Here is a 22,788-nt window from a genome sequence, read left to right as displayed (position 1 = left end):
CAGCAAGTTAGCTATGCACAGTAGTGCTGGGAGCTGCTTAACAAAGGCGGTATTTCATTAGAGATAATATTAATTGCCTCCTGGTGCTCAGCGGGAGCGTGGCCAGGCCACCGGGGTCCACGCTGCTGCAGCTGTGTCCGCTGTGACCCGTTTCTGCATTACAGGGGCTCGCAGTGGCTGTCGCCGGGGTTGGCCCGGTTGGTCTTCGTGCTCGTTTTTGTCCGTCAAAGGCAATTCCTTCGTGTCTGTTGCTCGCCTGCTTGCGCTTGCTCCCGGGGCCGCCCGGGCCGCCGCAGTCCTGTTTCCCTTCCCACGCCTCCGTGCCGCGGCGTTCCCGGCGCGGTGAAGTGCACCAAAAGTTTGACATATCTCAGTGTACCTCTGAAGTACTGCAGCATGAGTGTTTGACATGATACATTATGATAATCCATAGTATAGAGACATTAACACAGGGGTCTTTGACAAAATACATTGTAATGTCTCTGAAGGAGCCATTACAATTTATCTTGTCATTCTGGAGCATAGAGTGGTTACAACGTTAAGATGGCTCTGCATAAATTCAGGTGGAGGCTGTTTCATTTGATTTTTTGGGATTTTTTTTCAAGTCATATGGCACAGTGCRATTTGTAGCTTAACCCTTCCCTGCCCTGGCTTCCCAAAAGACACGTTTGCATCCTTCCGTCGGGAAGCTACGCGACTGCGACGGGAGGCCGGGAGCGTGCRTCTGTGCACGGACGGGAGGGAAGCTTGTGCGCCTGATGCCCGTGAAATGGGGATTTCGTGGATCCCRTGCGCTCTGAACAAGTGTTCTCACTCATTTAACAGCAAACACTAACCCTGYTTTTAGTGAACGATCTTTATCGTAAGCAGGGAAATTTGTTCCTGACTTAGTAAATAGAAAAGGGAGTACCTTCAGCAAACAGGAAGAATATTCAGTGTTTTGGGATTTTCTTCCTCTCCTAAGTTTATCCTGCTTATGGCCACTACCCTGGCAGTTTGGTGTGCTGAAGCCAATGAAACTCTGAATCATCCCATTAAAAGGAAGGCTGCTTCTRCACCAGCAGTGTGTATTTGACCCAAGCGCCAGGTTTCCCTCCCCTGGGAGGTATTGCCGCTCCTGGCAAATAGTCCCCTTGTCGGCAGCACCCGCATGTGGGAACTCACCGTCGCTCTGCCGTGAGCTGAAATCCCCAAATGGGAGATGAATTTACACCACTGGAGAGTAAAAGGTCAGTGCAGGAACCATTAGAGTGTTGTGGCAGCTCCAACTAATAAGTCTTGAATAAAATTAATACGGAAAAATTGACAAATTCTTAGCCAGCTCTACTATAGCTTTAAGACCTATACTAAAATTCTACCATTTTTTCTGCCCATTATTAAAATTGCAGCAAAATATAAAGTTTTCATTAATCTCCTGCAGCAAATTTAGGACTCTGAGCTGGCAGTTGATTCAGCTTTTAGGACCACATTAGCAGGGGTATTAAACAAAATGTGTCATTCTTCAATATCTTCTGTAAGAARCTAGATCAGTTTTCAGCCATATTTATACTACTTTCTCTAACAGCATCTGAATGATCATTGAGAGCTGAGATGCTTTATTAGCAGCTGGCATAGAAATTACTCTGTGCAAAATTATATATTGCATTGTAGTAATGTTTAAATTGGTGTTAATCCAATGTCATAAAATGTAAAAATCTTTAAAGTACGTTATATTTTTTCAGTAATTGGCATTTTGGCTTAATGAGATGTTACCTTTTATAAAGCTAGTACCTACAGTAGTACTGAGAATACCAATCAGTAAATAAAGCATGTGTTCTGTGCCACAGGCCTGAGATTGCAAGGAGCAAGGTATTGCTAAATTTTAGTAAGATGACAGTATTCAGGTGAATCCCCCACAGGGAGACGTACTGAAACACGGGAGAACTGTACTAACGCGTACATCCGAAGTGGGCCCGGAAGGTGACGCAGTCCCCGGGGAAACGCAGGAGGAAGGCAGCGGGCAGCTTGGCAGCCTGGCCAGGGACCCTCTCCTTGCTCAGCCTGGCCTCCGGGCTGGCAAACCACGTGCAGCCCGCCGCCCTTCCGTGCCTCCGGCCCACCGATGTCTTGTGTCGTCTCAGAGTCTGGCGTTGGGATGTTGCGTAGCATTTCATGCAAGACACAGATTTATATTGAAACATCTTGTAAAGATGCAATGATTTTGGTTTTGGAAGGAATATGAGAATTTCATTTTCCCAGATGCAAGGACCCTGAATGTTGTGTTCTTTCTTAAACAAATTAGCAAACAGTCCTCATCGTTTATATCTAAAACCTTGCTGCAAGCTGCAGTTGAAGCACCATAACTGTACTCGTATGCTAGCTTAATTGTATGCTATATTTGAAACCTATTGCTAATTATTGTTGGGTTGTTTTGCAGGTTCAAGAGGAGAAGAGATCTCGGAGGAGGACCCTCAGATCGATATAGCTACTGTTCAGGATATGCTTAGCAGCCACCATTACAAGTCCTTCAAAGTCAGCATGATCCATAGGCTTCGATTCACCACTGATGTTCAGTTAGGTAAATCAATCCGTACTGTAACGCTTAGGAGACTGGAGCAGTTCAGACCTTCAGGCATCTCCAATAGCTAGCTATCCATCGCAGGCATTTTTAAAGCAGTGATCATCCTGTTGGTCTGTTTTACAGTGGAGCACATCACTTAGTAGGGCCGCTAGCGTTTCAGCAGCTAAAAATATTGCTTTCAGTTGAAAATATGTGAGTATTTTTATTATCCACAGTCAGCTAGCATGTGTTTCTTCTGCAAGAAGGCCATTACTTAATGACCTTGACCTTTTTTTTTTCTTTTTTTATATAATCTGGGTGTCCTAGTGAAAAGCTTCTTGCCAACTGTGTTGTTATTTTTAAATGAGGCTATGCACAATTAGGAAGGATGAGGTTTCTCCTTTTCTGAGGCTGAAAAATTGTCATGACCACGTAGAATTTTGAGGTGGAACAAAAAATAACTAGTGTTCTTTAAGGGTTTTATATTGTCCCTTTTAGCTTTCTGAATGCTTTTGAAAACCTGAAGGCCAAGGGATGACAGAATCTTGAATTATAAAAGCCCCATTACTGCTTTAAAATGATTGAATGACTTTTTATCTTTGTGTTAAAATTGTGAAAATTTGATTAATGATGCATTGGTAAGTGACCTGTGACATTCCTGCAAATACCTTCCAGAAAGAAGTGGTACAGCAGTAAAATATTGGGAGCTGAAATGCTTACAAAATATGTTTATTTTGTAGAATTCAGTAAATTGTTAAACTATAGCACTTTCTATATTATTCTCACCTCACTATTTCCACTAGTCCATTCTTAAGCACATATAAAAGTATATGTCTTTAAAGTTTGTACGTAGGAGCCTTTTTTGGTTTATTTTGAACTGTCTTGTTAAGGAAGGATTTATATGCTGGTGCTGAAGCAGGACAGCGTTAGGCATGTTTTCTGCTTTTGAGCAAACTATCTGGGTGTGATAGTTTGCTTCCAGTGAAGTTTGACTCACTGTATCTGGAAACTGTCAGAAATGAGAGCTTGAAAAGGTCATGACAGATCGCTAAAGATAAATGGTTAAGGGAGAATAGCTGTTAAATGAAACAAATGGCCTAACTTGTTTAGTAGTGAAGGAGCTGACCCTGTCCACTAGTGTAAGGACCATAAAATCTCCCCTTTATAACACTCTACAAAAATGTGTATTTTTGATGGCAGTACAGTGACAATGTGATTTTTTTATTCTAATTATTTTTTACAAATCAGAGAACCCCCAGTGAGCTATTCAAGTTCTGGGCAAATGGACAGCATCAAAAGCACTAAAGAGTCATAAGAACTGTATATTGGTGTTTTTTTCTGGAATTATTTTATGATACTAAAGAAGCAATGCTGTTAAAAATAAGCATTGAGGTGCTAGTGGGATTAGTGCTGCTGAGTGTTAAATGTGTTAATCTTCTGCAAGTGACAGACCACTCCGTAGAATCGGAAATGTAAAAAATCACGTCTAATATTTTTTCATGCTTATCAGTAGCTACGGTTCGGGAAACGTCATGTGCCTGTTTAACGATGGTTGGTTACAGAGACTTCTCTTTGTACCATTTTTATCTGTYTTTAGTTTTATATAACAGCAGTAGCAAAGGGACGATTTTTGTGGAAGACTGAGGGCACTGAGAAGCTGAAATCATCAGATTGCTCCCTTATTGGCAGTATTGATCATCTTGGTAGCAGTGCAYGAACATGTCTGCATCCAGCGAGCTGAAAAACATGGGACTGTTCAGTGGTTTCACTGAAAACATTCAAGTGGCTTTCGGGGTAGGGGGGTGTCCCTGTTTCACAGGTGTAACAGGAAGGGTGTTTAAACATGACAGAACCCAGAAGCAGTGGAGAAAAAAACTTAGCATAATTTGTTTGCATTCTGTCCAGATGGCTGACACGTTGTTAATGCCYAAGAATATTATTTATTTAATTTGCATAGGTTCTGTCCTGGGTTCTTCTTCGGTTGTGTAGAACAGGTAACAGTGATGCCAGCTGCGTTTGGGAAACACTGTTTGCATATTGGTACCTTTTGAAACATTTTAGCTATTTGAGGCCTTATAATTGAGTTTGAGGTCAGATATACTAAAAATTTTGGAGTGAGCTCAATCCTCTCTATCCTGGTGGATAGTTCTTCTTGATAGTAAAAGGAGTTATGCAAATAACAAGGGGATAAGTGACCACCCTTGGAGTGATGGGTTTTATTACAGCTGAAAGCTTTAGCCACAGCAGTTTCAGGAGCTAGGGTTTTATGTTCAGCTCGTGTCACACTGTAATGCACATATAGTATTATTGTCAACGTTTCTACCCAGGTTCAGTCACATTGTGAAGGAGTAAGATGTACTTGCTTTGCATTATCAAAATTAAAGGAAGCATATAGTTTTGGAAAATTACTGCTGCAAATATTTTGGAAAAGAAAAGGAGAGGCAGTTGCTAGAAGCAACAAAGGAAGCAAGAACAGAGCAATATTGCTGGTCTGCAACATCAGTGGCATTTCTTTTGATAAACTGAATGAATTTAAAAAATAGTAGAGGAAGCATTTTTACTTTTTTTTTTTAAATGACTAATTTCTGCTATGATACAGAGAGTGTAAAAGCCACATATATAATACTGTTCTGATTTTAGGTTTAAACATATACAGATTGTGAGAACAATAACACAGAAGAGAACGTTCTTTGTCAGTGTGCTCTTTGGATGTGTGTGAGCTTAAGCTAGTGATGTCGAGATAAAGAAATAATGGATGAAGTATACAGCAACAATTTGCAGATAAAAATAATAGAAGTTAAAGTGTATTTTACATGATAAAAAAAAGATGAAAGAGGAGGAAGTCTGTTACATCTGAGATGGTTACAAAATCCATGCTTGGTGAAGTAGCCTCTGCTGAAAAGATTGATGCAATGGGGAGTGACCTTGGCTTGGAGCAGGAGCTGGTGATGTATGTATGAGCATCTCTCTGCTAAATGGACCCAGATTTGTAGCACTAATATACATGGAAGCCCAGAACCAAACTCAGGATGGCAATAAATCAACAGCCACTTTGGGTGTCATTTCTGGTTTATATTCCACTATTGTTCTATCACTTTAATTCATGTCACTATCATCTGTTCATCTGGAACAGTTTTATATAATTTTCCAGTGGAGTTACCTGACAAATCCTATCAAATTAACAAGGTACATTAACAATATTGACTGACTGTGAATTCTGAAGTTGTAGGAATGTGCAATGAACATTTTTAAAAGGATATTTCCAGGGRTGAACTTTTTAAGGAAGGGATAGGGGAAAGGATTATTTATACACAAAGGTTTTACACATTTATTTTTAGAACTTGCCTTGACTTTTTACAGTAAGAAAATAAGAACTTGTATCATTGACGTCATGTATTTTTCTTAAACTGCAGGAAATGCCATTTTGAATAATTAACCATTACAGTAAAATAACAAAGCCCGTTTTAAATAATCTGTTTAAAATTAAATTACAAAACAAAATGGGCTCCAGATACCCCATCAGCCTGCTCAAATTACGTAGTTCTAGTAGTCCTGGTATTAATTGGACTCTTGATACAGTGCTTAATTGAAATGTGATCTCTCTGATGTGACGTATGTTTAATGACAAAGTGCATTGTTGGATTAACAGCAAAGGAGGAGAGGAATTAYTCTAACCTTTCTTACAATAGCCAGGGTTAAAATGAAGGTTACCTTGCGGTTAGCGGGCAGGACTGCAGCAAGATGCCTGCTGTATGCATGTGTTACTTGCTATCTGCCTGCTTTGGTTTCAGAGTGCRTAAAGTACAAGCGAAAGGGCTTTGCGAGTCCTGAAGCTGCGACCAGATTTCAGGAACATTGGGTTAATTCTGGAGGAATTCTGGAGGCTTGGGGAAGGTGTTACAAGYGTGGCATTTTATTTTTCTTCTGTCACATCTCTTAGAAGTTTATTGTCAGCTGCTRTAAGTTTTCTTGTACTTTAGACAAAACAAGCGTAATGTATTCCAAAGTATCAAAACTAGAATCCTCAAGAGGGAAGAGGTTATCTCAGATGGTTTCCTGGAGATGCAAGAGTTGCATGGTGCTTAAATACTTCTTTCCTCTGTTGCTTCCTTTTTTTACTTTATCATGAGCTTCMCCTATAACTCATGACTTAAAAATGTAATTATTTTTAAGGCTCCACGCATCTCAGTATGAGAAGCACCTTGAGAAGTTTGTTCAGTCATGTCAACAGATACTAAACAATGATCTTCTGTTTGTGAGCACAGCATAGCAAGGCTTTCGCTTTGTAATGCTGTGATAAAGACGGCTATAAATTACACTGTGTATCCCAGGGTAGAGTCCTGTTAACTGCAAACTTTCAGCCTGCTTCTGCAGAGTCCCAGATCAATAGAAAGGCTGTTCTTTCACAAGTGCAAGAATAACATTTGGAGTGATGATATAGTGAGCRTTTTCTGCTCTCACTCACAAAAGGTCTGGGGTAGGATTCGGCGTGTTAAAGCAGGCTGTGTATCCAGGTCAGCCTGCACACAGCAGCAGCAGAGCCCGAGCCATCTGGGGAAGTCCGTGTTCGGAACAGGGCCTGGAGCCCGTGCCAGCAGCTACACAGATCCTCAGCTTGCTTTCACAACAGCCTCATTAGAGCTGGCTTGCAAAAGCCAGCAGTGTAAAAATGCACAGGATCTCTGCAACTGGGCATCTTTGTGAGTGTCTGGTTAACACAAAGAGTGTTAGKGTAATACTAAAAACATGTGTTGTCCTCTCGTATAATGTATGTAGTACATATGCTGTGTGGCAGATAGAAGAGTGACAACTATGTGATAGTGTCTATTATATATAATAGTGGCGACTTTAAAAAGTATCAGTATCTTTATATACAACTTGCAGTTCATTTAGCTACTGCTTCCAGAACAGCTCTGTATGTGTTGGGAAGAATATTTTTTTGTGATATTTCTTTGTCATTGTTATCCTTTTTTCCTCAATAAGGTAGGAGAACAAAATGCAGATGATCAATGCAGTTTGATAATCATTTATTTTTTGTTTCAAAAGCTCGTGTTCTTTCAAAAAACCCAAAATGGTAATATACTTTCATCCCATTTAAGATTTATAAAGTGTGTCAAATGGCTGATATGAAATCGCTTACACATATCACTATTGTGGCTTTCTATTCTTTCTCATTTCAGGTATTTCTGGAGACAAGGTAGAGATAGACCCTGTTACTAATCAGAAGGCTAGCACTAAGTTTTGGATTAAGCAGAAACCCATTTCAATCGATTCTGAACTCCTCTGTGCCTGTGACCTTGCGGAAGAAAAAAGCCCAAGTGAGTAGTCCTCTTTATTTATGTTCTCTCTTCTCTCCCTCTCTGTATGTGCTAGATGCCCAAAGAATTATTGCTACCATGTCCTTTTCTTTCTGTAGGTATATTTTATTCATTATAGGATGTTTTTAATCTGACTTGATTCTATTATATAGCACACTCTGTATACGGATACCCATTTTATGAGTGTCCTCTTAATACTGCTTACAGCTAATTGCATCATTAAGAGCATTTTTTGCCCATTATCAGTAGCTGCTAATAGTCTCACACCAAAAGCGCTGGTTTTGCCTATTTAGTGTGTAGCCCCATAGCACAATAGTCAAAATTACACTATCTCTTGAACTTCCTAAACTCCTAAATGGATTTTAACAATTATGTTCCTAGATACAAATTAGGGTCTCACATATACAATGGTATTTATCAGTGCAATTCAAATTTGCTTCAGTCACGGCTGCAGGATTGCCAGGGTTGTGACCTACCACTCTAGGAATTTAGTTTCAGACCAGCACTGACTGTGCCTACCAGAGAGGGCCAGGAGGGAGAGGGGACCTGGCTGGAAGATGGGTCGGGCATTGCAGTTCAGCCAGTTCCTGCAAAGAGGTCAGTGTCTGCAACCTTCGGAGCATGACTGCAGGAGCCAAGTGCTTTTGCTTATTCTGTCAGTGGAGTAATAAGAGTCTATATTTGTGTCGTTTGTTTTAAAAAGCACAAGACAGGACTGTAAGGGAGGTGTGCCCTGGCAAGAAAGAACCAGTGTTTCCCAGTGGTATCAAAATGTAACTAGATACTATCAAAAAGTACCTCTGGTTCACACGCTCGGACAGATTTTATTGCACTTGTGCTTTTGTAGCGTAGAAATGCTGTGGATGCGAAATATTAAGTATTTGCAAGGTGATAGGGAGAGTTGGTGATACATATTTACTGAGGTAATGATCTGTTGAATTCTTTTGGAAGAGCAAATTCATGGCTGCAGTAGATTTTATCAGGAATTACACAAGGCTGTTCTTCTGCCGTCATTACCCCTTCCTGCTTGCCTGCCCTTAGTCAAGTCACCATCTTCCTTGTCCATCTCTCAGGCAAGTTTGTTGTGCATGAAATGGCACAATCCTGAGCAGAAACTCCCTAGCGAGCGGGCAGCTCGAAACATGGGACACTTGATAAATACCTGACTGCTTTGTTTTCAGCTATGGCTCAACCCAGTTTTGCTGGTAAAGGTGCAGTTTTGCACGTGTAAATACTTAAACACATCTGGGTTTGTAGCCACTTTTCATCATGCGGATACTTGCGGTGGTAAAACCAAGCCCCAAAAATTGRGCTTTATCTGAAAATTCAGCCTTGAGCACCCCGGTTTTGGGCTGCTGCTCCTGGTGRCACACTGGTCTGTGCAGCCCCAGAGCAGGCCCTGACCGTCCCCAGCCCTTGCGTCCTGGGCAGGAGGGGGCTCACCCGCCGTAGAGGCAGCAGGTGCTGCTTTAGGGGACGGGGCGGCCAAGGCACCCGCACAAAGCAAGCCGCAAACCTGGGCGAGGCAGGGAATACAGCTTCAAACTCCAAATGCAGCCCGGCCGCAGCAGTGGGGTAGCTGGGCGAGGAGACCCTTGAACGAAGAGCCACGATCACTGTTGCAGGGACACTGGCAGGTTCTGACAAAGGTAACCTTTATGATGCTGAGGGTTTTTATTTACTCATTTTTACATGACCATTCATAAAATCATTTCAAATTTCGTATTAAATAAGTGTTCAACATAATTCTAAAAGGATAAAATAAGTCTCCCTGAAATCTGCCAGCCTCCTTCAGATTCACTAAAGATGTTCCCAAAGTCATTATTTTAGGTCAGCACAAAAGACTTTTAGTGTGACATCCCAGAATGATGCATTTTGGGAAACTCTTAACGGCAGATCAGTATCTGTTGGAATTTTAAATGGAAAAAAAAAAAAGTTATTTTAGTAGCATAAAGGAGAGAAACTCACTGTATTTCACAAGTTTTGTCTGTGATTTTTATCAGCATAGTGATATATGTTTGTAGCAGAGTTTACATCAAAAATTATTCCTGGATCTTCCTTGAATGAATTACTGTAAAGAAAGAGAGGCTGAGTAAAGATAAGCTCTTGGAGTTTTGCAATATATTTTGTTTTCCTGTTTTTATCTCTTGTAACACAAATATGCTCCATCTAGTCTTTCAAAAGTGTCCTGCAACATGTAACAGTGGTTATACAGTTATAGTGAGTGAAAACATGGTGTATTTTTTTATTGAAGTGCCTGCTTTCCATAGATGTTAGCAATTAGGGTTATAATAAAGTTGAGTACTGCTTTGCTAGAATTGTCTCCATTACCACCCTTGTTATATTGTTGAAGAGAGGTAAACGGTTTACAGGAGCATCCAAATATGACCTTTCTTTTTTAGGTTAGGCAGGGTATTCTGTGAAAGGAATTTGGTCGTTGTATAACTGAAGGTCTATGCAAAAACTGTTCTAATGCACATGATAACACAGCTAAATATTTTGATTTGCTCTTACTGTATTCTGAGGAGTAAAGAGATTTCAGAGTTTTTACTGGTACTTTTCTGCAGCAGTGTAGAAATGGAAATTGTGTATAAATGTAGTGTAGAGTTTTTAAGGCTTGTTTTCTGTTGAAGTTCTATCTGAAAAGTCAGGTTCGAGCAGCGAAGCTTTAGCAACATTTGTGTGAGTGTTAAAGGACTTGACAGCTCCAAGGCTCACATTTTCTGAATGCTTACAGATGGACTTGGAGCCATTCTAGTAGAAGGTGAAGCTTCCCTTTATTGTAAGTTAACAGAAGAGAGTTGCATTTAGTGAAAATGGAAAATGGAAATGGAAAGCTTTGGCATCTAATTTACCATTAGTATAGATATTGTAGGCAGGAATAGCTGATTATTTTTGTTTGTTCTTGTAGTAGGCCAGGGTTAACATTTGAATTTTTATTTGTAAATTAAATCAGACTCCTTGAATTTAGACAGAAGAGGTAATGGCCTTACTACCTAAATCAAATGCCATTAGAACCTGAAAACACTGTATATAAACTGCTTGTTTAAATCAGGTTCAGTCTGATTATCACAAAAGATTCTGAACATTTCAAATCTTGAAAGGAAGCATCCTATCATTGAGAAATAAGATTTAAACCTTAATAAAGTAGTTGTCATTTTTATAGCTGAAAAGAGCTTTGTATCTCAATTAAGTGTACATAATATAAAGTCTTAAGGAAGCAACATAATAGGTTTAATACAATTATATCCCTTTACAATAGTGTAATTTAAAGGAAATCTGATTCTGTTAATGTCTCCTACGTTATTTGGACAAGGGAAAAACTTCAGTGTCACTGAGCACTGCATTTTTTACGAAGTGCACTGTGGACAAAGTGTGCGTTGTGATTGATGCGTTAGCTGCCGTCCCTCTGAAGGGCTGGGGTTACCAGGTTGCCTCGGCATCTGCACCACAGGAGCACTGAGCCGGCACTGATGCTCTGAGGGCGACTGGCAGATTTCAAGGTACCGCTTTTAGTACCACTGAGAATAATCAGTTGAGTAAACTTACAGTTTCCAAAATAAGGCTTTTTTTCCTGTTCAGGTGAGTTTGATGAGAGATGCAGAAATCAAGTTTTTGTGATAATTTAATCGAAACTGAAGTAATATTCTTCATCCTTGGGTTTTGTTAGTTTTTTTTTTTTTTTTTAAGCAGATACATCTCAATTGCTGGATCAAAATATCCTTAGTATTAAGGTAGTTTAAACAAAGGTGTTCTATAGGTCACAGAATACACTGGTAACTTCAGTTTATAATTAAATTGCCTGCTTTGCACCCTGCAGCTTAAGATTTCCTTTAAATTCTGATTCCATTGTTGCACTGGGGCTTAACAGAATGTTAACCTGGTAATAGGCACAGGGCCTCCCCATTATATGTCTCGCTATCGAGCGGTTCTGCATGACTAGTTAAAAAAGATGGCAAGAAGATTAATGAAAGCAGCCTAGTACAGAAGGGGGTAGGTACCTTTGCAAGACTTCCAGCGAGGAGATATTAGAGCTGAACCAGAGCTTGGCTTTTTCTTTATCCTGTGACCTTTGAACCTGCCTTACTGTCGAAAGCTGCCAGCAAAGCCGACGTTTTGATTGATGTTGCTACACGAGTCAGTCTTTCCCATTGAATTCCACATCTGCACGAAAATAGCTTTTCTAGCAGTATTCATACTGGCTGTAAGTGATAGCCGAAGTGATGGCTGAAATGCTTTTATGTAGTTTTCATTTAAAGCTAAAGGTATTTGATGTTTTAATTCAGTATCAAGTTCCTCCGGATTATGTACATTGGGTAATACTACCTTAATTAATTCATTATTGGATTATGAAAGGACCAAAACCATAGAGTTTTAGTAAGGTGTGGATTCTTGCTGCAAAGGTAGCTTAAATAAAGAGGTAACACGCTGGATCTGGGAGCTGGGAGAAACGGAACAGTTACCCATGTGCTCTGTGAATGGTCAGCTGTTCACACAGAATATTTTGTGGTAGTTCYTAATATTAATGTTCCCACTGTGGATAATGCAGTAAGTGAAGTAACAGAAGACAGTACATACTGGACAGAAGGTCCTGATGACAGGTCCTGATCAAAGGTTAGGAGAGAGACTCAGCAGAGCGAGTGCTTCAGACTCCAGCTTTGCCTGAAAGATGGTTCAAAGTATGTAGCAGAAAGAAGCGAGTCCAAACGCACGTGGATGTGTTGTTTGCAGAGTGGTTAAATGCCTCCGAGGGAACCGTACRAAGTCACAGATGGTGCTTGATTTTGTTGTGTTTTCCTATTTTCTACGGGAGGCAAAGGACTGTGCTCGTGCTAGGACTCCGGGAGCAGCCGTCCTGCGCGTGCCCCGTGCCGTAGGGCAGGCACCGGGACTGCTTTTCCCTGTAGCACCAGAGAGGTTGGCCGGTTCGGCATCGGTTTGTAAGGTTTCACCCAACGCGAAAGCGGCTGGCCGCKAATCCGTTGGCCCGGCTGGAAGAGCAGCCAGCTTGCTCAAGGCGTTGCCGCCCGCCACGGAGGCGAGAGCGGCTCCGGCCTGAGYGCCGCACGCAACTTAGCCGAAACTTATTAAATACATCCGTGAGTCRATAGCCTTTTCATAAAAGTACTCTGGAGCACAATCAGGAGCGAGCATTGCCTCATCCTTTTAACAAATATGTTTTGTAGCCCTATTAAAAGGGGTCTTCATCTATCCTGTCAAAGCTAGTCTGCTGGGGTTTTTTAGTTTAATTACACTATCCAATTAAAACTCCTCGCTGCATTTTGATGCGCTTCTCCTTGGGCTTGAGTGGAGATGACATTTACAAGGCTCGCCTTCCGCGCAGACAATGGCGTGATTGATGAGGTGCAGGCGCCGGGAAGGAGGCGATTGCCATGTGGAAACACTGCTTAGTGCATTTTGATTTATTTATCATCTTCATCCAAAACAAGGTTGCTGGTGAAGAGATTTTGGGCAACCCTGGGTTCCACCTCGATTTTCAGCACTCTTGAAAGAACCTTTATTGGTTTTCTGCCTTTGATAATAAGTCAGTGAAGAAATAAAAGGCTTTGCAAAAAGATTCCAGATGTGCGAATAGTTACCATAATTTGACATTAAACTGGTCATATGCAGCACTTTCTTAATTGCAACTCTGCTTTCAGGACATCTGGAAACAAGGCATCCACTAATAGCAGTGTTTTATAATAAGCCTATGGTAGAATATAAATATTTGAGTTGTGGGAAAAGTGTTCTGGAAATATGCTGCTCCTGGAAGAACAGAACAGGCCAGTAAACTACAGCTTTCCTTTAACTCTACACGGTGCGTCACTCTTGCATCCGTATCTTTTGTTCCTGCTTCAGCGCTTCAGTCAGGTTTGCGGTGTGGGATCCCAGCTCCCCGGGTCAGTACGAGCTTTCCATCRACGTCGGTGGGGTCAGGATTTCATCCGTAGCTTCTGCAGCAGTTCTGAAGTACAGATCAGCTCTAAAAAATGCACCTGCCTCTCTCGGAGAAATATCCGTTACACAAAATGGGCTTAACCCCACATTTTATACCCAGTGCAATATTCCCAGTAGATCTGTGTCACTAATGGAGCTCAGGACTATATCCCTGGTAGATCTAGCTGCTGCTGTGATGCAGCTAAAACTTGCAGGCTCACCCTCAGCACATAAGTAATTGCATGTCTGTTTTATAAAGATATTTGCGATAATGGAAAGGAGATGGGTCTAACAAGTAGGTGCGTGGATGGGGCTGCTGCAGGCAGGTGTCGGGGTGCAGGTGCCTCCGTTACCACGAGTTTTGTGGGGGAGATGCCCAGGGAACGGGCTGTGCCCCAGCACTCCTGCCCGTCCTTCTCACGTGGCTCGGGCCTTTTCGTCCTCCAGTCTCAAACAATGAGAAAATCGATTCTCTAAATGAGTGGTTTTCTGCAAGAAACTTTTCCTCCTGTTAYAAATTTATAAGTTTTCTTATTCATTAGAGGTTTATGAAGCTGGTTGTTCTGATGCTGATGCAATACTTGCGTTTTTGAAGTATCATACACAGATTCAAAACAGCAAAGTTTCTCCACAGAGCTTTTAGATTGAATATAACACTAGTAGGTGAAGAGATGTTACAAGGTTTCATTCTGAAAGTTTTAAGTAAATTTACCTTTATTTTCATGATTTCTAGCCTGTTTACTAGTCTATTTTTAACTCTTTGCAGTCCCTTCRGAGTCTGTGAGAAAAGAATTCAAGATTTAGTCCTGTTAAAGTAACAACTTTAGAAATGGTGAAAAGCTGCAGTAATGTCAAGTGATGCCCGTACGTGTTTTGTTCTTCAGAGAGGTCTTTCTCTCACTATTCATTGCACTAATATCTCTTAATTGGTGACTTCTGCCTTATGGCTCTGTAATGACAAAGCAATCATCAAGGTATATTGAAAATTAACATAAATTTGCATTTCCCTGTGTTTGTTTTCTGTTTTGTCCAATTCATGAATATTCTTTTCATCCTTTCATCTAATTAGTGATTTATTTTAGTGGTACTGTTGTAAAGAATGGCACTGGCAAAAGAGAAGCAGCCTTTTCATACAGTCTGAGTTGGGGGAGGGGGGAAGAAGAAAAAAATACTTTTCATCTCAGCAGATGTGGTTAAAAAACATTTTTTTTTTTAGTTGTGTAAAGTCATATACTCCCATTGCTTTCAGTGTAAGGGTATATTTTTTTTAGACTAGGTCTCTGCTAAAAAGAGTTTGTTWCTGTGATTAAAAAGTGCAAATTTGCTTTCAACTGTATAAATTGAAGTACGATGGACTTCATAAAGCTTTTATATATTTTTCCAAGATTGTAGTTTGCAGCAATTTGCARAAGATTTTCCAGCTCTCGGGATGTGAATTCAGCAGTGTTTCTCCCCTTCTGGCTGTGAACCCGGTGAAGCGGAGGCGTGCCGAGGGGGTTGGAGCGCCGCGCGCAGACTGTTCGCGTGAACGCGGTCTCATCAAACGCTGTAGGAAAGGCACGGGGGAAACGGGGGCGGCGGATATCCGTGTGGCTGTGCTGCCGGATTTGGAAGGGGGTTTTCATGCCGTAACTAGCCTCTTTCYTCGCTTTTTGGGCAGTAGTGATAAAAATCAGGCGACGTGCCGAGCAGTTGGATCAAACAGGATGCCGAGAGGGCGGCAGCGGGGACTCGTCGGCGCTGAGCGTTAGCAGAGWCTCGGAGGACGGAGCCGAGGGCGCGGGCAGCGGGTCTCGCTGCCGGTGCGGGGGGCCGAGGGCCTCGGCGAAGCGGCGGCTGGACGGGGCTGCCGCAGCTCTGAGCCGGGCTGCCGCTTCGCCGTGCCGGGAGGACGCCGACCAGGTGCTCGGGCGAATGTCGCGGGGATGCGCCCTCGCAGCGGGACCTCGAGGCGCTCGCTCTGCCAGCGAGCCCGGAGCAGAGCYGCGGGGTGCTCTGGTACACGAGCTGTTTAGATGCGTTGAACTCGCATTATAGCAGGCACATGCATCACGACAAAAAGCTGTTGTAACAGACGAGTTTCTAGAATTGCGCTTGTTCTCCAAAAACGTTATAGCAGCCAAATATACATGGGAATAACATGTATTTTCCAATTGTATGGCTGATAGATGCTGATTGCAAACTATTACAATTTCCCCGTGTTGAGTTATCTCTTGACGTCAGGCACCAGACACGAGCTCGCCCGTGCCCTCCTCTTCAGCAGCTCGCAGTAAATCCACTTTTTGGTGGTCTCTCTGTAAGGCAGTGAAGGACAGCACTGGTGTTTGCTGGAGTTGAACACTTGCCTTTCAAACAAACAGAAGGACAACAAACCGTTATTCTCCTAAAGAGATGGCACTGAAGCCGTTCATATAAGATCTGCTTTTATTTTAATTCTAGCATCACGTAAGGTAGAAACCGCTTGAGCTACTGTTGTTTGTTACCAAGTATTCTTGTATGGAAATACAAAAACATTGAAGTTCCTATTGATCTCTGAATTGTCAAGGGCGGTGTTCTATTGGAAAGAGGTTCGTCACGTATTTCACTACTCTTGCAAATGGAAATCAATCTCACAATTCATAAATTCCATCTGGCTAGAATAGCAGCAGAACAAAGTGCCAGTTATGTTTCCAATGAACTAATATTTCACGCAGTAAATAGTATAATGTGGACATAGGCGCTCATAAACATAATACTGTAACAGGGCTTTCTAAAGAAAAGCCTTTTTAGCTTCTTTCCAGTGAATCACCTGTCAGAGTGTGTAATGCCGTTAGGTAGCCTGCACCGCAGGCTGCGCCTGGCTGCGCCGTGCGCTGCTTTGTGTCGAAGCTCGGAGGCAGCTTCGCGTTGCCGCGTGACTCCCGGGATTCGTTTCAGGAGCACAAGCCCGTGCCCGAGCCAGCGCCTTGCCCGAAAGGTGGGAGCGAGAGCAGCCGGCGAGCGGAGGGGCGGGAGCCTGTCCGCTGCCCCGGCCGTGCCCGCGGCGCCTCGGCAGCGCCGGGGGCCTCCGCGGGTGCAGCGGCTCGGCGGAGACCCGCTGAGCTCTGTCTGCTGCCGCAGCGCTCGGCGGAGCTGTTACTGGCATCTTGTGCTCTAATTGCTACGGAAAGAGCTGACTCTCTGCAATCCCGGAATAAGCGCTTGAAATAAAGTTGCGTTCTGCTCCCGTCAGCTGTATGAATACTTTAGGCGGAAAGAAGGAATAAATCACTGGGGTAAGAGAAAGATGGGGGTACCGAGGGAGGTGTCTGCTTCAGGCACAGCGAGGCCCGTGACCTCACTTAATTTCCTTGCCGACGTTCCAGGCTGCGAGCATCAGCCGGACAGAGCAGACGTGCAGGCAGGGCCCCAGAGGCGCGTGTCTGCCTAAACCCTCCGCAGTCGAGTCCCCAGGTCCCTCGGGTCCTCTCTGCCTCCTCCCCTCGGGACGAGCGTCGCTGGCTCAGACCCGCCGCCGGAGCGGAGGAGCGGTGCAGCAGTCCTCGCCGCTCCCCGCTTACACTGAGAGTGGGCGGTGGGAGGGAGACCCGTCTCGAGAGACGCGAAAGGCCGCGCCGGGTCCTTCGGGCTCTTCCAGGGTCTCCTTGCGTTCTCCGGAGGCCCGCAGCCTCCGGGAGAAGCGTGCTGTCGGGAGGCGAACTTCTCAGATAAAGAAAACGTAGAACAAACCGTTAGCGTGGCTGTAAGAGTCTTGATGGACGTGCTGAAGAATCACCAAATAAACGTCCAAAAGCAAGCAGAAGAAAAGCTCTTTTGGAACCCTCTGGGCCACATTTTCTGCCATTTTTATTTTAATTTTCAGTAATCAGTTTGTGTAGCTGTATTTAATGTTAACGTGYTCAAGGGGAAATGTCAGAGCGATGGTTCCCAGCTCTGCATCGTGTCTCCAGGAGCAGCACGTGTTCAGATCAGCCCTGCGCYGTAGCTGAGGCACGGAGGGATTGCCATCCCCTGCTAGTGGTGTTAGTACTACTGAGGCAGCATGTGCCAAATGATTCAAAGATTTTTTTTTAATTATTAGCCAATCTTTCAATATAGAATTTATATTCCAGATTAGGGCATCATAATGGTGTTTAATTAACATGTCACAATACAATACTCAGGTCTCAAATTTTCTGGCCACACATCCGGAGTATACTTCTGTCTCTTCTTGAAAATCTGGATAAATAAATAATGTAAATAAGACTTCAGATTAGCCTTCAGGGAAGAGGTGATTTTACASTAATGTGGTTGTTACTTTATGGATTTTTAACTTTGCTCAATAAATTATGCAAAAATTGATGGARAAGCCTATGTCCATACAAGTGAAGGATATTTTGCCTTCCTACATGTTTTGCATATAGACCTTAATGTTAAAGCTGTCCCTCCTGTCCTGCATGCATTACTCTCCAAGGTCAGTAGCTTCTGTGCCATTCTCCAAAGGCAGCCATCGGGGTTTCCCTAGCTGTCATCAGATCATGTCCATTTAATCACTTAAAACCTCCATTTGGGACTGAGCAGCAGTGAAGCCCACCAGCTAGGCACTGCATAGATAAGAATTATGGTTATGCTTTTATTTGGATTGTTCTGCTTGTAGCAAGTGGGATTCCTGGGTTTGAGTATCTTTTTCATATTATCAGTGTTGCATCTTCTACGTCTTACAATGACATTTTCCTTTGCCTTAAGCACCAGAGTGGGTTTGGGTGTTGTTTTGGGGAGAGATTTTTGGAGTGATAACTCCATGGTTAATTGGCCTTTAATTTTAAATATAGCGCTTATCTTCTACGTGTGATGATTATACGGTGAGTAGTTACATAAAGTAGTTCTAATGTGGTAGTTTGACTGAAATACTGTCTTGGGCTGAATAGGAGCTAACTAGCCATTTGATAGATTTTTGCATTTCCTGCAGTGGGGATGTGATGGGAAAATGAACTTCAYTGAATAGAGTTCAGCTGCTCCTGTAAGCCACCACTTGCCTTAAATTGAAATGACATGAGAAGCCTGTCAGCGTTTCATTACTTCCTTCTGTTGTGCTGATGGTATGCTAAGATCACCATCTGTGTTTTTCTTCTGTCAGGCACACAAGCGCTGCCGAAACTTTAGAAGAGTGTTCTGAATGGTTTTTTCTTATCTTCACAGGTCATGCAATATTTAAACTTACATATCTAAGCAATCATGACTACAAACACCTTTACTTTGAATCAGATGCTACTACCGTCAATGAAATTGTACTGAAGGTGAGTATTAAATTTTAATGGGACCCAAAATTCTGGGTGTCGTTACGGCTTTTTCGACACGAAGGTGCTAGGGAGGCTCAGCTCGGCGGCGGGGGCGGCAGCGGGCTGGCGGCGGAGCGAGCGGACGGGGCTGAGCAAYGGGGTGTTTAAACACAAATTCCATTGCGCTTCAGCGTCCCTTACAGCCAGCGTTAATGTTATACAAAGGTATCAGGAGGACTCTAGCAAAATTATCAGCCCGTCTGTGACACTGAAATAATTTTCATGGGCACAGATGGATGCCGGATCAAGCAGAGGGTTGTCATCTCGTCAGGGCACTCCTCCTTTCTCTTTACATATGTGTTTTCCAAATGCATGTCTTCATACAAAACAAAAATACTATCTTTCACACTCTGATATTTTACAAGAATACTTTATCAAACTCCTTGCTGGTCTTATAGCTCAGTACATACACGGACTGATCTACTGTCTGAAAGAAATTATCATAGTACTGTTGGAAGGTTGAGCTTGATTTTTTGCAATTTATTATTTTGTAGCAATTCAAAATTTAAAAAATAGTAATTTTTACATGCCACCCCTTATGCTTACTTTTATTTTCCATGTGAAGCTCACAGAATTGCTGAATAACTGACATATGATAAAATATTTTGATTAATGCCATAGAAAGTGAATGTATATATTTTTGTACTTAACTCATGAACTGTTAGGCAAAATGTTTTTGCCCTTACTTTTGATTCAGATAAACTATTATAATACAGAACACTTGGCAAATCTGAGACCTTTCATAAAAGAAGGCTGAGGAGATAGATTTTCTGTGAATAACATGAATATTCAAGAGAAAAATATTACTGAACAGTACTTTTTTCCTTAAGTTTTCAATTTGTTTATGTAGAACATTTTCTGGTTTTGTGCATAAGTTACCAGTTTATTTCCGATTCCATCAGCATTAGGAGATGCAGAGAAATCAGACTTCTCAAATTAAGCTTTTTACATGATCAAGTGAGAAAGACTGAGGCTTTATTGACCATGAAAATTCCCTATATTTTTATGCCTTAAGCTGTAATATGCAATGAAAGTGAAACACTCTACAGTGCATAAAATTGTGCAAGTTTTAAGCCACAGCATATTAACCAGCTAATGGTGGACCAAAGGGCATTTTTATCTTTTTGATTCTTGCATTAACCTTCCATTAAAATTATCTATGTGATTATCACAAAGCACTGGAGACAATAAATTTAGGGAATAGCAGGCTTGTTAAGTATCATTTGTAAATGCTTTCATCAAGCAAAATGTGCCAAAACACGGGGAAACTCTGAGACGAGCTGAGTATGCAAACATCATAATGAAAGAATTAATAAGCTGATAAAATCCCTTATTGAAGCCCATTACTGCGTCGGAGCAGCGGGGCGGGGCGGCCGGCGGCGCCGGGCTCCGCGCTGGACGTGACCGCGGCGTTGCGTACCACTCCCTGTTTCCCAGGTGAACTACATTCTGGAGTCGCGAGCGAGTACAGCCCGAGCCGAGTATTTTGCTCAGAAACAAAGAAAACTGAGCAGGAGAACAAGCTTCAGCTTCCAGAAGGAGAAGAAATCGGGACAGCAGTGAGGGCTAGCCTGGAGGAAACCTGTCTGCTCACGCGGAGGAGGAGAAGCTCCCGACAGCCGGAGACAGGTGGGAGCGAGAACTGCAGCGCTCCTGTTGCCAACAGGCAGGAGCAGCCAGGGAAGAAAATCTGTATTATCCAGTCTCTCACGGTTGGTAGATTATCCCTCTTTGGTGATGGGAAGTCTCCCCTGTGACAAAAATAAAGAGCCATATCAGCCGGAAAGAAGACTGTTACGCTTCAGGTTCCTTCGATTAGAAATAAGAGAATGACGTAGACTGGCATCATTTAATTACTGTATTATGTACAATCACAAGAAGAGATGTGATTACATATTATTTCACAGCCTGGTTAAAATAAATTATATACATCTGTAGTACACCCACGTACACACAGGTATTGCTTGTGACATGATCAAATTTCTACAAACAAAATGTAGGACAAATGTATCCATTTTTACTATTAATAAACAGATGTAATCTTTCTCAAGGTCCATATGATGCACAGTTCTTTTGGGGGGAGGTTGCAGTCCCAGATGGCTCCACTTCTGTTGCTGAAGTGCAGGAGGCAGCCGCGAGCCAGGAGACTCGGGAGCCGTTGCAGAGGAGCTGATTTGTGAGGAAATGTTTAGACAGTCAAGTCTTTTTTGTTCTGCTTTTTTTCACAAATACTTTTACTTAACTCTGCTTCTCTGCTTTGCGTACATTGTATTGGAAGTTACTTGCCTCCGAGCAGCAGTGTATTTTGAAAACCAAGGCAGCATTTCTGYAATTAAAATGAGTGCATCTTCCTGAGTGTCGGACCTGCAGTGGTTTTCAAAGCACGAACCAGTGTCGCTCCTGAGCTTGGTGTCTGGTCTTGCTCTTTGAGACAACTTTCACCCAAGGACTGAGAAATACCTTCACCTATTTTTAGTATTAGATGAGTCTTTAAAAAATAAAAATGAAAATMTGCTTTGTACTGGGTTTTATAACTCTTCTGGGCTTGTTCATGTTTAATACATTGGGGACCATGTGAATGGGAGTGCTGGGAACCAGAGCTGCGTCTTGGTTTCGGTTCACCAGAGGTGTCTTTTATCARCCTCTGAGTCGCTGAAGCTGGAGCTCTCTGAACTTCTGCAGTGGATTTTGTATCAAGAAAATGCCTCCGGTACTAAGAGGCTGTTTAAAAGACCACTGACCCTCCACGGAAACCCGTGGCGCTCTGATTTCTGCAGSTCAGAGCGAATAGCTCCTCCACCATCCAGCTCCGCACAGACTGACCTGCAGGCAGCCTCACCTGTTACAATTTCGTACTTTGCTTTTGTATAAAGAAAATCTTTCTGAGCCTTAACGTAGTCTAGGAGTAAGCACTAAGGCAGAGAGCTCTATTTGTCAGTTACATGTTACATTTAAGTTCTCAATTTTTAAACTTTTAGCTTGTTCCATTGGAAGAAAGTGCGCGAAGCCTTCCCGGAGATGCTGTCAGTGTGTCCTCTGTCCTCGCCACAGACCGCGAAGGCCTTTCTTTACTGTACAGTCTTCCATGGTTATTATTCAGCAAAGGATAAACAAGAGAAATAGTATTTTGTAGTACGGTATTACATTTTTAAATATTTTATATGCACAATTGCAGCATAGACGCGATGGAGAAAGAACCTTCAAATAATGCAATGTAAATGACTCCTTTAATCAAGTTTGTGAACTATTTAACATTAAAGTTGTTATGTGAATGTTCTTTTTTGCCACCTAGTTTCAGTTATTTTTAAATGAACTAAAAAATTGCYTGCTTTCCTATGAGAAACTACATAAGACTTCCACTTGTTTTCATGACTGTAATGCTGTYGCCACGAGCTTATACTTAAGTGTTGTAAGAAGGTATTCAGTATATTCACCTTTTGCTTTCGGTAACACCTTAAGATTGACATAATAAAAAAACTCGGCCGTGTAAACGGCGATACAGCGTGCGGGCACGCAGTCGCCCGCCCGGGCCGGCGCTGCCGTTCGCGGGTGCGTTTGCACGGACAGACGAGCTGCTCTTGCCGCGCTGCAGCTGCCCGGCTCGAACTCTGCCCTGTCGACCGCGGCAGTTTCCTACTTTCGCCCGCGTTTTCTGCGGGCGGCGTCGGGGTGCGGCGTGACGCTGCAGCGCGACGCT

General features: G+C 42.6%; 1 protein-coding gene across 3 annotated transcripts in view; it reads left to right on the top strand.

The window, feature by feature from the left end:
- Positions 1–22,367, top strand: part of MAPKAP1 (MAPK associated protein 1) — a 107,807-nt gene extending 85,440 nt beyond the window's left edge. For all 3 annotated transcript variants that reach the window (XM_085300482.1, XM_085300484.1, XM_085300481.1), the window contains 4 exons: positions 2,417–2,557; positions 7,720–7,857; positions 18,952–19,049; positions 20,529–22,367. In XM_085300482.1, the coding sequence (XP_085156608.1) occupies positions 2,417–2,557; positions 7,720–7,857; positions 18,952–19,049; positions 20,529–20,654 (503 nt within the window). In that variant the 3' untranslated portion in view covers positions 20,655–22,367. The remainder of the gene's footprint in view (positions 1–2,416; positions 2,558–7,719; positions 7,858–18,951; positions 19,050–20,528) is intronic.
- The last annotated feature ends 421 nt before the right edge of the window (positions 22,368–22,788 follow it).

This window comes from Rhea americana, unplaced genomic scaffold (genome assembly GCF_003343005.1).
Source record: "Rhea americana isolate MKP2758 unplaced genomic scaffold, rheAme1 scaffold_164, whole genome shotgun sequence".
NCBI classification, from domain to species: domain Eukaryota; kingdom Metazoa; phylum Chordata; class Aves; order Rheiformes; family Rheidae; genus Rhea; species Rhea americana.
This window is presented reverse-complemented; position numbering and strand designations above follow the sequence as displayed.